We start from the raw sequence: 13,352 nt of genomic DNA, 5'->3' as shown, positions 1-13,352 counted from the left end.
CAGCCACTCTGGGGGGTGCAGGGAATTGTTTCCGATGGCAATTGCGGTCCATAGGGGGTTCTTTTGTGACCCCTTGTTCCTAGGAATCTTTGCAGAACCAGCAGGGCTTTGTAGGACGGATGCCCGGCACAAAACAAATCAAATGGGTCCATAACTAAAGGGTTGAGACTCGGGATGGTTTGGCTAAACACCAGACGTCTGTACCGCACGCTGCTCGTTGCTCTGTCGTGCTGGGTCTGTTTATCCTCCTTGCAGTGCTGTTTGTTTGTGGTGCGTCTGCTAATCTAAAAAATAATAAAAATAAACCGTGTTGTGTCCTCAGCGGCTGCTTAATCTTTTTCAAGTGCTAGACCACTGTGGGGTTACAACGGAACGATTCAGTGCCACAATTTACCAGTTCTCAGCTTTCTTCCCCCCCCCCCTAAAAACTTGCCACTAGCCCTTTTCATTGCGGAGTTATAAGGAGAAACATGCGGCCTGTAGTTTTCCCTTTACAACTCTGCGATAAAAGGATGCGAGATTTTCTGATTAAGAAAAAAAAAAGGCTGGAACCTAGTACATCATTGTAATAGATTGCTATAGCATTACGATATATTGCTGTCACCCTCTGATCTTCCTTTCCCCAGGTTTCCCCCTGTCCTCCATATCCTCCTTCCCCAAAACGCTCTACTGTGCTGTCCGAAGTGCGTTATCACCCCATCTGGATGGGAAGATCCAGCCCACATTTTCCTGCTCTCGGCCTTGCACCGCTGCCTTTTCCCCACATGCTTTCCAAGGTTTTCTTTTAAAAACCGGTAACTGCTACAGTGCTATAATGCTATAACATAGGGGTCACCAAAGTGGTGCCTGCTGACCTGTTTTCTGGTGTCTGCCAGGTGTTTCTAGAAAGTGGGCAGAGCCAGGGGGTGCTTTGGCCCAGCAAGGCTTCTGATTGGCCATTGGATATTTGATTGGCTGGGCAGATTATTACAAATGTTGCTTTGGCAACAGCTGCCACCACAGAGCCAGTTTGGTGTAGTGGTTAGGAGCAGGGACTCTAATCTGGGAGAGCTGGGTTTGATTCCCCACGCTTCCACAGGCAGCTGCTGGTGTGACCTTGGGTCAGTCCCAAGTTCTCTCAGGAGCAGTTTCTGTCAGAGCTCTCTCAGCCCCACCTCGCTCACAGGGTTGTTGTGGGGAGGGGAAGTGAAAGGAGTTTTGTAAGCCTCTCTGAGACTCCTTCGGGTAGTGAAGGGTGGGGTATAAATCCAATCTCTCTCTCTCCTTCACAGCGCAAGGATCTTCACTGTGTGACTGATGGTAAGCTGCGGCAGACCCTTCTGTGGCTGGCTCTGCCTGCTTGTGGCAGCCATTTTGTGGCTAGGGCCACCACACTGTGTCAGAATGCCAAAGTTGCCCACATGCTCAAAAGGGTCAGGGTCAGGGACATCTGCTATAGCAGTGGTGGCGAACCTATGGTACGGGTGCCAGAGGTGGCACTCAGAGCCCTCTCTGTGGGCACGTGTGCCATCGCCCCAGCCAGGCCCAGACCCTCATTAAAGGGTCGCATCTCTGCCAAATAATTTTAAGTCAATGAGAGCATTTGGGATTGCTTTCCTTACTTTGTTTGGATCATCTTAAGTTAATGTATGAGTTGTTTTTTCTAAAGTAAACCCTCAGTATTCAGGTTAAATTGCCGTGTTGGCACTTTGCGATCAATAAGTGGGTTTTGGGTCGCAGTTTGGGCACTCGGTCTCTAAAAGGTTCGCCATCACCGTGCTATAGCAATTGCTGATTCTTTAAAAGCCTCCGCACGCCTTCTAGTGGCTTGGCGGGGGGACAACAGCAGTGAAACATGCCTGACCTGGATGATCTGATTCATACACATGTGTTCATCATGTCTATATGTGTAAATCAAACTGAGAGTCTCTCCTTAGAGGAGGGGCTGCGGCTCAGCGGCAGAATCCCTGCTTGGCATGCAGAAGGTCCCAGGTTCAGTCCCTGGCATCTCTGGTTCAAAAGGACCAGGCAGGAGGTGATGCGAAGGAACTCTGCCTGAGACCAGGATCTGATTCAGTCTAAGGCACCTTCTTGTTTTGCGGAGCGGCCATGGCGCAGTGGCAGAGCATCTGCTTGGCGTGGAGAAGGGTCCAGGTTCAATACCTGGCATCTCCAGTTAAAAGATCTTGCAGTAGGTGATGTGAAAGGGTCTCAGTGGTAGAGCCTCTGCTTGGCATGCAGAAGGTCCCAGGTTCAATCCCCGGCATCTCCAGTTACAAAAGGACCAGGCAGGAGGTGATGGGAAAGACCTCCGCCTGAGACCCTGGAGAGCCGCTGCCAGTCCGAGTGGACAAGACTGACTTTGATGGGCCGCAGTTCTGATCCAGTATGAGGCAGTTTCACGAGGTCATGTGGCACATCACTGCAAGGGGGGTTATCTTTATTCCTCCATGCTGTATGGAAGAGATTTCGTGTTGGGGATGCTGGGAAGTTAAAGTCAGGGAGTGCATGCCCGATGTAAGAGAAAGAGACCTTGGGGAGGGGGTGTGATTAATCAGGGGTCATTTCGTGGAAAAAGAGGTGCAGGAGCTCATTAGCATAACTCATTAGTGTAACTTATTTGCATATGCCACACCCCCTAACATCACTGGAAGCGTGTCAGAAGGCAACACCCACCGCTCAGGCTCCACTGGACTGTTTTGGATTGCTAGGTATTGGGGAGTGGGGGAACGTGCAGATCTGTCCTCGCAGAGGAGGGAGAGCTTGTACCTGAATAAAACTTGGTCTTAAAGGTGTCACTGGACTGTTTTGGGTGGGGGGGTTCTGCAACTTACCTGGCTGCTTCTTGCTCTGACTGAGGGCTGCTGGGAGCAGGGGGTGGGGCTTGTTGCATGTGCCCGCCCCCTAGGCTCTTTACTGCCAGAGCTCCACTCCTGTGGCTCCTGTGCGCTCCCGCAGGAAATGACCCCTGTGATTAATTAACATTGGGGGGGAGGCGCTTTCCTCCCTTCCTAATTAATCCCAGGCCCTCCCCAAGGGCATTTTTAAAGCTTGATTTAAGCTCAGGGTTGGCGGAGGCAAAAGCTTTCTCCTGCGAACCTTTGCACGCACAGGTCGTGGCCTCAAACTGGGCTGGCCCCCCCATGCATTATAACACCAGCAGCTGCTTTGCGTGGGGGGGAGGGCAACTCAGTTGAACGGTGCCTTGTGGCGGGCGCAAAGTCTCGCAGGGAGCTCTTGTGCGCTTTCCCGCGTCCTGCTCTATGCCGGCTGCAGCGTCAAGGTTTCCTGAGAGCCTCCCTATAGCAAGACCCTTGAATTAGAAGCACAGTGGTTTTGCCCTGACTTCGATGGGCCAGGCTGTTTCCTATCTCGTTCGATCTCAGAAGCTAAGCAGGGTCGGGCCTGGTTAGGACTAGAGATGTAAAATTTTGAAGCTCGGGAAAAAACCCGGGTTTTTTGCAGTTTTTCCCGGGGGAAAACGGAAATTTTCGGAAAAATTGAAAAAAATGCTACATTAGCATTTATTTGGTCTTTTCTAGATTGAAAGTCATTCTGTTACTTTAGGACATAAAATATGACTATGGACATTTTTACTTGGCATGAAATTATCACAACTAGCCTATTAAAAATAGAGTGTATCCAAACAATGATTACAAAGAGACCCGGGTGCCGCAAGACGGAGTGAGCTCCCGTCTCTAGTTCCAGCTCCTGCCAACCTAGCAGTTCGAAAGCAAGAAATTGCAAGTATATATATGATTTGGAAAATATTTGAACACCTTGTTCTAAAATATTTTATTCATCATGTTAAAATAAAAGGTTCCATAGTCAATTATTTTATTTTATTTTATTTTTTTCAATTTTTCGGGAAAAAACAAAAAAGGCTTCAGGAAAAAAAACGGGGGGGAAACTGTTTCCCCCCCGAATTTTTCCGGTTTTTCCCCGGGCCTTCACATCTCTAGTTAGGACTTGGGTGGGAGACCACCAAGGAAGTCCAGGGTTTCTACGCAGAGGCAGGCGATGGCCAACCACCTCTGGATGTCTATTTGCCCTGAGCGGGATGGCCCAGGCTAGCCTGATTCTATCAGATCTGGGAACCTAAGAAGGGTCAGCCCAGTTAGGACTTGAACGGGAGACCCTCCAGGAGGTCCAGGGCAAACCACCTCCGCCCATCTCTTGCCCTGAAAACTCCACGGGGCCGTCAGAAGTCGTCTGTGTCGCACACCATTGTTATTAAATGATCCATTCAATGCCTTGTGCACAAAAATCCTACTTTGTGAGCTACTGGCCTTAACATTGTGAGTGAGGGACGTGGTGTCCAGCAGCCGGGACGGCACTGCCCGCCTCTGGGATTTCGGGCGATCTGCTTGCCTGGTGACAGTGGCGGACTACGGCTCCCCCGTCAACGGAATCGCCCTGGGGGGTGCAGACAACACCTTGAATCTGGGATCTCCCGAAACGGCACCTAGTAAGTGACGTCGGCCAAGTGTCTCCCTCTCTCCGTCAGAGGGACATTTCAGATCTGCTGTACACAAGATTAGATTTAAAAGGCATACTTTGGGTGGTGGGGGTTTGCTGTGCGTGACCTACGTTGCAGGGAGGGAGAAAGGAGAGTGGGAAAGCTTTTGCAGCACCTGATGAAGAAGAAGAAAGGATTGGATTTATACCCCGCCCTTCACTACCCAAGGGAGTCTCAGAGCGGCTTACAAACTCCTTTCCCTTCCCCTCCCCACAACAGACACCCTGTGAGGTAAAAGAAGGAGAAGAAGAGGAGATTGGATTTATACCCTGCCCTTCACTACCCAAAGGTGTCTCAGAGCGGCTTACAAACTCCTTTCCCTTCCCCTCCCCACAACAGACACCCTGTGACGTAAAAGAAGGAGAAGAAGAGGAGATTGGATTTATACCCCGCCCTTCACTACCCAAAGGTGTCTCAGAGCGGCTTACAAACTCCTTTCCCTCCCCCTCCCCACAACAGACACCCTGTGAGGTAAAAGAAGGAGAAGAAGAGGAGATTGGATTTATACCCTGCCCTTCACTACCCAAAGGTGTCTCAGAGCGGCTTACAAACTCCTTTCCCTTCCCCTCCCCACAACACGCCCTGTGAGGCAGGTGGGGCTGAGAGAGCTCTTGACAGAAACTGCTCTTTTTCAAGGACAGCTCTTATCAGAACTACAGCTTGCCCAAGGTCATCCAGCAGCTGCATGTGGAGGAGTGGAGAATCAAACCCGGTTCTCCCAGATTAGAGTCCACGCACTTAACCACTACACCAAAGGGCCAAACAAACAGGGGAACCTTAATAAGAGAAGCCATGTTGGATCAGGTCAATGGCCCATCCGCTCTGATATTCTGTCGCACAGCGGCCAAAACCCAGGTGCCAACAGGAGGTCCACCAGTGAGGCCAGAACTCCAGAAGCCCTCCCACTGTTGCCCCCCAAGCAGTCACTATGGGTGTGTGCAATTCCAAAATATTTTCTTCTTTTTTGTCTTTTTCATATGTGTATATGTATTTGTGTGCGTGTGATTGTGTGCATCTGGAAGTCATGGCGACCTCTGGTGACTGACCCATACTGGGGGCCTTTTTTGAGTCTGTAGGCACCTATGGAATATTGACATGGGGGGGCAACCACAAAATGGCTTCCCACGGGCACCACGTTGGGGACCATCCCTTAGCTTGTTATTTTTGCCCAAATCGAAAATGCTGTCTTTTTCTCTGTGCTCCAAGCCAGGACTCCAAGCCACGGCTTAAATCCTGGTTCAAATCCTGCCTTGGGGGGGGGGGGGGGGGAGAAAGATTTGGGGGAAATGACAAATTGTGGTGTAGGCAAAGGGGCATTTTCGAGTCACATGGGAGTGCAGAAGGAAGGGGGGGAGGGTATCCACGGATCCCCCCAACCTGGCTTATGTAAGGGTTGACATGTTGTCACCTCTCTCAACCCTACCAAAGGGAAGACAAAAATGAAAATGCAGAAGGGAAACTGAAGTCTTCTGCAGATTTTGAGTTTTATGAAAACAATTCAATAAATTAAACATACCGAAACACATTCGACTGCATGCATTTAGGTCTCACTGCTTTACACTGGTTTATGGCGCCCAATCCCGCGGGGTTCCTTAAGGCTCCCCCCCTTCCCCACCCCAAAGCGCTTGTCGATGCATGAAGCTGTCATCGGTCCGCCAAGCTCAATCCTCCCCGCTCTGACTGGCCACACCATTCTAGGGGACCCGCGGCTACCTACGAGAAACGGATGTGAATGGAGCAGCTGACAATATGCCAGCGCTCTGGGTACTCTTCACAGGCACACCCAAGATTCCAGACTGGTACACCTATGTCTCTTTTCCCAGCTTGTGCAACGACGATAGATAGAAACTTCCTTTCTTCACAGCAGGGCTTTTTTTGTAGAAAAAGTCCAGCAGGAACTCATTAGCATACTAGCCCACACCCAGCAGCAGAAACCCATTAGCCTATTAGGCCACACCCCTGACTGCACCACTCATTAGCATATTAAGCCACATTCACACGTTACCAGAAGTGTGGTCATCCAGCCACACCCACCTTTTGCTTCTTATTCTGTTTACCTTCTTTGTTGTCCAAACCCAGGGCTTTTCTGTAGCAGGAACTCCTTTGCATGTTAGGCCACACACCCCTAATGTAGCCAATCCTAATGAGTTTCTGCTGTTGGGTGTGGCCTATTATGCTAATGAGCTCCTGCTGGGTGTGGCCAACTTGGGAGCCAGCTGGAACTCCGTTCCTGTGCGTTCCTGCCCAAAAATAGCCCTGCTTCACAGTAATTTTTTTAAAAAGACAAAATTCGTAGGTAGCCCTGTTCTAAACCTCCCAACCAATTGTATGCAGGGGGTGGATGAACGGACCATACTTCGCTTTGCCACTCTCCCGTTCTCTCAAGAACATGTTTCCCCAGCCCCGCTGGGCAGATCTGGTAGATGACCAGCCGACCTGCGCTAGGTCACGGACTCTGCGTCCCCCTTTGCATGCATCCTACTAAAACCGTTGCGAGCGGAAGGGGGGGGGGGGTCCATCCCCCCTTTGCAGGCATCCTCCTAAAACCGTTGCGAGGGGAAGGGGGGGGGGGATCAAGGCTACCTACAGAAACTGCAAACGCCAAACCAGTTCCCACCAGAGGAACCTGGAAAAGGGGTAGAAGGAGAGAGCTGAAGGCATAAAACCCCATTTGTTACATCAGTGGCAATGAATTACAATTGAACTGTTTTTTAGGGCCAAGTCCGTCCTCTCACGGCCTTTAAAAGCGGGCCAATCCTGTCCGACAGTGGTTACCCTGTAGATGCATGAGAGATTCCTTGTCAAACTTGACAGCCAGTTTGGTGTCGTGGTTCGGAGTGCGGACTCTAATGTGGGCGAACCGGGTTCATTCCCCCACTCCTCCGCGTGCAGCTGCTGGTGTGACCTTGGGTCAGTCACAAGCTCTCTCCGAGCTGTTCTCTCAGGAGCAGTCCTCGAGAGAGCTCTCTCAGCCCCACCGACCTCGCAGGGTGTCTGTTGTGGGGGGAGGACGGGAAAGGAGACTGTGAGCCGCTCTGAGACTCCTTCGGGTAGTGAAGGGCGGGGGTATAAATCCAATCTCTTCTTGTCCTTCTTCAAATAATCAGTTCACAAGTCTTGTTTGGATTTGGAACTCCACTGGTTTGGCGAGACGCGGGATTTGAATGACGCGGGCTCCGTCCTTAGCAGAACGGAAAGAACACTTTCTCTTTGACGGCTGCCAGCCCAGCCTCAGAGGGTCCGGCCGAAAGTCGTTCTCCTCCATTCTCTGGACCCCAGAACGTCTTGACGAACTGGATCTCCCTCCTCGCATTGTCTGTCAATGTAACTTAATGTCAGTTTGACGAAAGGAGCAAAGCTTATACCCTGGAAATCATGTCGGTTTTTTAAAGAGCTTGTTATGTATTAGGGTTTCTGTTTAGACATGTAAAGCCGGAGCATCGGTCACAAGCTCCATAGACTGTTGGCATCCTAAACGAAGCAACCGGATTGGCCGCTGTTGTCAGACAGACCAATCCGGAAAGACTCTTACCTTCGGGAACAGTTCCCATTGGTCCCAAGCACTCATCATTGATTGGGCGTTATTGTTCCAGGGGGTGTGGTTTCCCTGGTTCAAACTGAATATAGTTGGGCCGTTCTGTGTGGTGTTGTGTGTTCTGAGCGAATAAAGAAATCCCTTGTTCGAAACGCTGCCTCGATCTCAGTACATAACACAGCTACTGGACTGGAATCTTTTTCTTTTGTCCAAGTCACGGCCTTGCTCGATCCCCATCAGCCTCTTTCTTGGTCTCTCTTCCAAGGCAGGGTGAATGAGAAATGTTGGGAACAGACATGGAAGGAGCCGTCCTTAGGACTACTGTGGAGCCGTCCTTAGGACTACTGTGGAGCCGTCCTTAGGACTACTGTGAATAGATCCTCAGTGCAAAGGAGAGAGGAAGGTACTTACTAGTAAAGGTAAAGGTCTCCCTTGCTCGAAAGCCAGTCGAATCTGACTCTAGGGTTGCGGTGCTCAACTCCGTTTCAAAGCCGAAGAAGCCAGCGCTGTCCGAAGACATTTCCGTGGTCATGTGGCCGGCATGACTAATCACCAAGGCGCACGGAACGCTGTTCCCTTCCCACCGAAGTGGTCCCTATTTATCTACTTGCATTTTCTTGCTTTCGAACTGCTAGGTTGGCAGGAGCTGGAACTAGAGACGGGAGCTCACTCCGTCATGCGGCAACTCGGGTCTTGAACTGCTGAACTACCGACCTTCCACAGCCTGCAGTTCAGCATCTTAACCACTTGAGCCACCGCAGCTCCCAGGTACTTACTAGCAGCCAGCTATTTACACAGTAATTGTTCTCCATTATTGAGGGAAAGGGGCTGTGGCTCAGTGGAAGGGCCTCTGCTTGGCATGCAGAAGGTCCCAGGTTCAATCCCGGGCATCTCCAGTTAGAAAGGACCAGGCAGGAGGGGACGTGAAAGACCTCATCCTGAGACCCTGGAGAGCGATGGAGAGGGGCCGTGGCTCAGCGGCAGAGCCTCTGCTTGGCATGCAGAAGGTCCCAGGTTCAATCCTGGGCATCTCCAGTTAGAAAGACCAAGTAGGAGGTGATGGGAAAGACCTCTGCCTGAGACCCTGGAGAGCTACGGAGAGGGCGTGTGGCTCAGTGGCAGAGCCTCTGCTTGGCATGCAGAAGGTCCTCAGTTCAGTCCCCGTCACCTAAGGCTAAAAGGACCAGGCAACAGGTGATGTGAAAGCGCCTGAGACCCTGGAGAGTGGCTGCCGGCCTGAGTAGACAATACTGACTTTCATGGACTGAGGGTCTGATTCACTATAAGGCAGCTTCACGTGTCCATCTCAGCAAAGAACTAACAAAGAGCCTTAGAAGTTGGGAGTCTCTCCCACAGGTTGGTAGCTATGGTGGGGCTTTTGGGGCTCCGCCCCCTTTCTTAAAGGCACAGCCCCACAATAATTGCTTTTATGCTTTTTAAAATCATTTTAAAACATTTTTATAGGTCTGTGCACCTTTAGGCAGAGTGGGGTGCTGTAATTGATTAATTCCCACCCTGAGCAAGGGGGTTGGAGTAGGTGACCTCTAGGATCCCTTCAAACTCTGTGTCAAGAAACTGGTCTCCTTGAAGAGAGTTTTTCTGCCTATGTGTTAGCTTTCTTGACTAGAGAAGTCATCACCCACACCTTGCTGGCTTGTTCTCAGAACTGTTGCTTAGGCTGGCAGAAGTGATTAAATTGCAGCAGCTGAGAACTGTCGTCTAAAGTGGCTGACAGCTTGCAGTTTAGAGATCTACCCTGGCGACAGCTTCCTATTGGCTAAATGGCTTTTCTTTCTGCACTGAGAACTTCAGCCCCACCAGAAAAAAATTTGCCCCGCAAGCCACAAAATCCTGGCCCTGGGCCCGCTCTCCCAAACAGCTGGGCAATGCAAGACCAACAGGGACCCTTTTGTCTATTAAACTGCCACCACCCTGGAGCTTTGCCAGTCCCTCCATGGCACGGCGGCCCGCTGGCTTCGACACTCAGGACAAATGACCCTTCATGAGTTGTGTTTCCATTTCGAGCTGACTTTGTCCAGCAGGTGCCTGGTGCTCTCCCGGAACTTGCACTGGGTGAAGTAGAAGAGGATCGGGTCCAGGACGCTGTTCATGCTCGCAAACGGCCGGGTGCACTTGTAGGTGATGGCGAAGGCCTGGAGGGTGGCGCAGGGCACGCCCGACTTGGAGCGGATGATCAGGTAGATGCTCTTGGTGAGGTGGAAAGGGAAGAAGCTGATGGCGAAGACCAGGACGACGATGATGATCATCCGGATCGCCTTGTCTTTCTTCTTGCGGACGGCCAAGCCAATCAGCTCGTCCTTCTGGCAGAGGATCCGGGTCATGCCGCAGTAGCACCCCACGACGAGGACAAAGGGGATCAGGAACCCCGTCACCGTCAGGGTGAGGCCGTACGGGAAGTAGCCGGCGGAGCGGTCCGGGGGGCTGAGGTCGTAGCAGACGGTCCGGTTCCTCTGGGTGCCGGTGGAGGCGAAGACGAAGGTGGGCAGGCACTGGGCGACGACGAGGAACCAGACGACCCCGCACACCGCCCAGGTGAACCCCTTGCCCCTCTTCTTGTGCCAGGTGGAGAGCGGGTGGCAGATGCCCAGGTAGCGCTGGATGCTGATGCAGGTCAGGAAGAGGATGCTGCCGTGCAGGTTGGTGTAGAACTGGAAGCGCACGAAGCGGCAGGTGAAGTCGCCGAAGGGCCAGTAGTCCTTCTGGGAGTAGTTGTAGATGAGGAGCGGCAGGGAGCAGATGTAGAGGAAGTCGGCCACCGCCAGGTTCAGCATGTAGATGGTGGTGCGGGTCAGCACCTTCCGGGCTAGCCAGATCTGGACGATCACGATGGCGTTCAAGGGCAGGCCCACCACAAAGACCACGGAGTAGACCAGCGGCAGCAGGATCTGCTTGAACTCCTCGTGGAAAGTGCAAGAGTTCTTCCCGCCGGCAGACGTGGTCAAGTTATCCATTCCTGACCCACTGGGTTCACCTCGTGCTCAGCTCACATCCGAGGTTGTCCTCTGGCCATGCAGAACCTGGGGGGTGAGAAACATCTATGTTAGGAATATGGAATGTAAGAACATCAGAAGAACCCTGCTGGATCAGACCAGTGGTCCAGCATCCCGTCTCACACAGTGGCCAGCCAGTTCCTCTGGAGGGCCAACAACAGGGCATAGAGGACAAGGCCTTCCGCTATAAGAACCAAATAACGGCCTTGCTGGATCAGACCAGGGAGGGTCCCTCTAGTCCAGCCTCCTATCTCACACAGTGGCCAACCAGTTCCTCTGGAGGGCCAACAACAGGGCAGAGAGGCCAAGGCCTTCATAAGAACATCAGAAGAGCCCTGCTGGGTCAGACCAGTGAGCGTCCATCTAGTCCAGCATCCCGTCTCACACAGGGGGCAGCCAGTTCCTCTGGAGGGCCAACAACAGGGCAGAGAGGCCGAGGCCTTCCCCTATAAGAATCAAAGAACAGCCCTGCTGGATCAGACCAGTGAGGGTCCATCTAGTCCTGCATCCTGTCTCACACAGTGGCCAACCAGTTCCTCTGGAGGGCCAACAACAGGGCATAGAGGCCGAGGCCTTCCCCTGATGTTGCCCCCCCCCGGGTCTGGAATTCAGAGGCTTAATGCCTCTGAACGTGGAGGTAACCCTCAGCCACAATGGCTAATAGGTACTGATAGATGTCTCCTGCATGAATCTGTTGCACACAGCCACAAATATAAGTTATACATTCAATAACCACTAGCCACCAAAATATTGGTCACCGCTACAATAACCATGGAACCCTGAAGGCCTTCTTCGGGGGTCTAAATAATTAACAACACACAGTGAAAGTATAAAATATCTGTTCCGGGCAAGGCAGGTAGCATATGAATCAACGGAATCATGTAGCGCCAAATAAAACCTGTAAAGTTTTTGCAGTCCATAAGGCCCCCAGATATTGAGGCGCCCACCCCCATCAGAGAAGATAACTCTGTGCAGCCATTCTGCTGTTGGCCGTTACTCTGTTCACAGTGTGTGCCCGTCAACCAAAAGCGAAGGCCTTTCACTTTTGTCTGACACATGGGGCGATTTCTCACTAGAGCTGCCTCGCAGCGCAGCCGCCGTTTGCCTCGACACAAACATGTCAATTTCACACCCGAAGCTGCGGGGCTGCATGTTGACTCGCAGATTCGCCCGATTTCCTTCGCAGTTTCGTGATCCTGGTTTTTGAGGATCATGAAACTGTGGAGGAAATCGGGTGAAGCCACGGGTCAAATGCAGCCCCGCAGCCTCGGGTGTGAAATTGACATGTTTGTGTCGAGGCAAACGGCGGCTGCGCTACGAGGCAGCTCTAGTGAGAAATCGCCCATGGGCACACATTGTGAAGCTAAAATGACCAACCTGAGGCTATCGTACTTTGGTCACATTATGAGACAAGAGTCAGTGGAAAAGACAACAAAGCAAGGGGAAACTTGAAGGCGAGAGGAAAAGAGGAAGGCCCGACCTGAGATGGACGGACTCAATCCAGGAGGCCACGGCCCTCCGTTTGTGAGACCCGAGCAAAGCTGTTGATGATGGGATGTTTGGAGGCCATTAATTCATCTCTGAAGACGTGAGCAGTGTGACTCCCGAAAGCTCCTCCCCTGCCACCAATTTTGTTAGTCTTGAAGGTGCTCCTGGACTCTCACTCTTTTCTCCTGCTGCAGACAGACTCACACGGCTACCCGTCTTGCTCTGTCTCCTTGGATGGAGCCACATTTAGCCGTACAGAATGGGAATCCGTCAACCTTGTGATAGAAGGACAGATGGACTCTCGTTCTCGCTGTATCTGAAGAAGTGACTGCAGTGACTCACGAAAGCTCCTTCACTGCCACACCTTGTGGGAGGGTGTTAGCTGACGGTCGGACGTCCCGGTCGAGGCTTGGAAGGCGAAATAGCTTCTCGGCTACGAAAAAATCCCTACAATGGATGTTCCGGCCAGGCGGTGGCAGTGTGGCGATTGACATACAGGTCCTGAAGCCTCACCAACAAGGAGCCATGCAGAAAACGACGGAGCCAAGCCAGAAGACGTCTATACCGTGGAGTGACGGTGCGTGCAATTAAAAATGAATATATGTTGTCTTCTCTATCCCCTACAAACATTGTTAGTCCCTTGTCTATATTGAGTAACTGTACATCGCTTTGAGCCCACTGGGGAAAGCGATTAATAAATGGAAAGTATTATTATTATTATTATTATTATTATTATTATTATTATTATTATTATTATTATTATTATTGTTGTTGTTGTTGTTGTTGTTATTGTTATTGTTGTTATTATTGTTATTATTGT

The 13,352-nt window shown here is 51.4% G+C and overlaps 1 protein-coding gene across 1 annotated transcript; it reads right to left on the bottom strand.

Moving 5' to 3' along the window:
* Positions 1-10,033: 10,033 nt before the first annotated feature.
* P2RY6 (pyrimidinergic receptor P2Y, G-protein coupled, 6) lies at positions 10,034-11,061 on the bottom strand. Its single transcript, XM_015428292.1, has one exon. The coding sequence runs from the start codon at positions 11,003-11,005 to the stop codon at positions 10,034-10,036; it is 972 nt and encodes a 323-aa protein (XP_015283778.1). The 5' UTR covers positions 11,006-11,061.
* Positions 11,062-13,352: the final 2,291 nt, after the last annotated feature.

The sequence above is a fragment of the Gekko japonicus genome, unplaced genomic scaffold (assembly GCF_001447785.1).
Source record: "Gekko japonicus isolate JY-2015 unplaced genomic scaffold, Gekko_japonicus_V1.1 scaffold2817, whole genome shotgun sequence".
In the NCBI taxonomy this organism is placed as follows: Eukaryota; Metazoa; Chordata; class Lepidosauria; order Squamata; family Gekkonidae; genus Gekko; species Gekko japonicus.
The sequence above is the reverse complement of the archived record's forward strand: the minus strand, read 5'-3'. Positions and strand labels throughout refer to the sequence as shown.

Excerpts from the sequence above, each read along its gene's own strand:
- P2RY6 (XM_015428292.1), bottom strand. The coding sequence starts at position 11,005 with ATGGATAACTTGACCACGTCTGCCGGCGGGAAGAACTCTTGCACTTTC.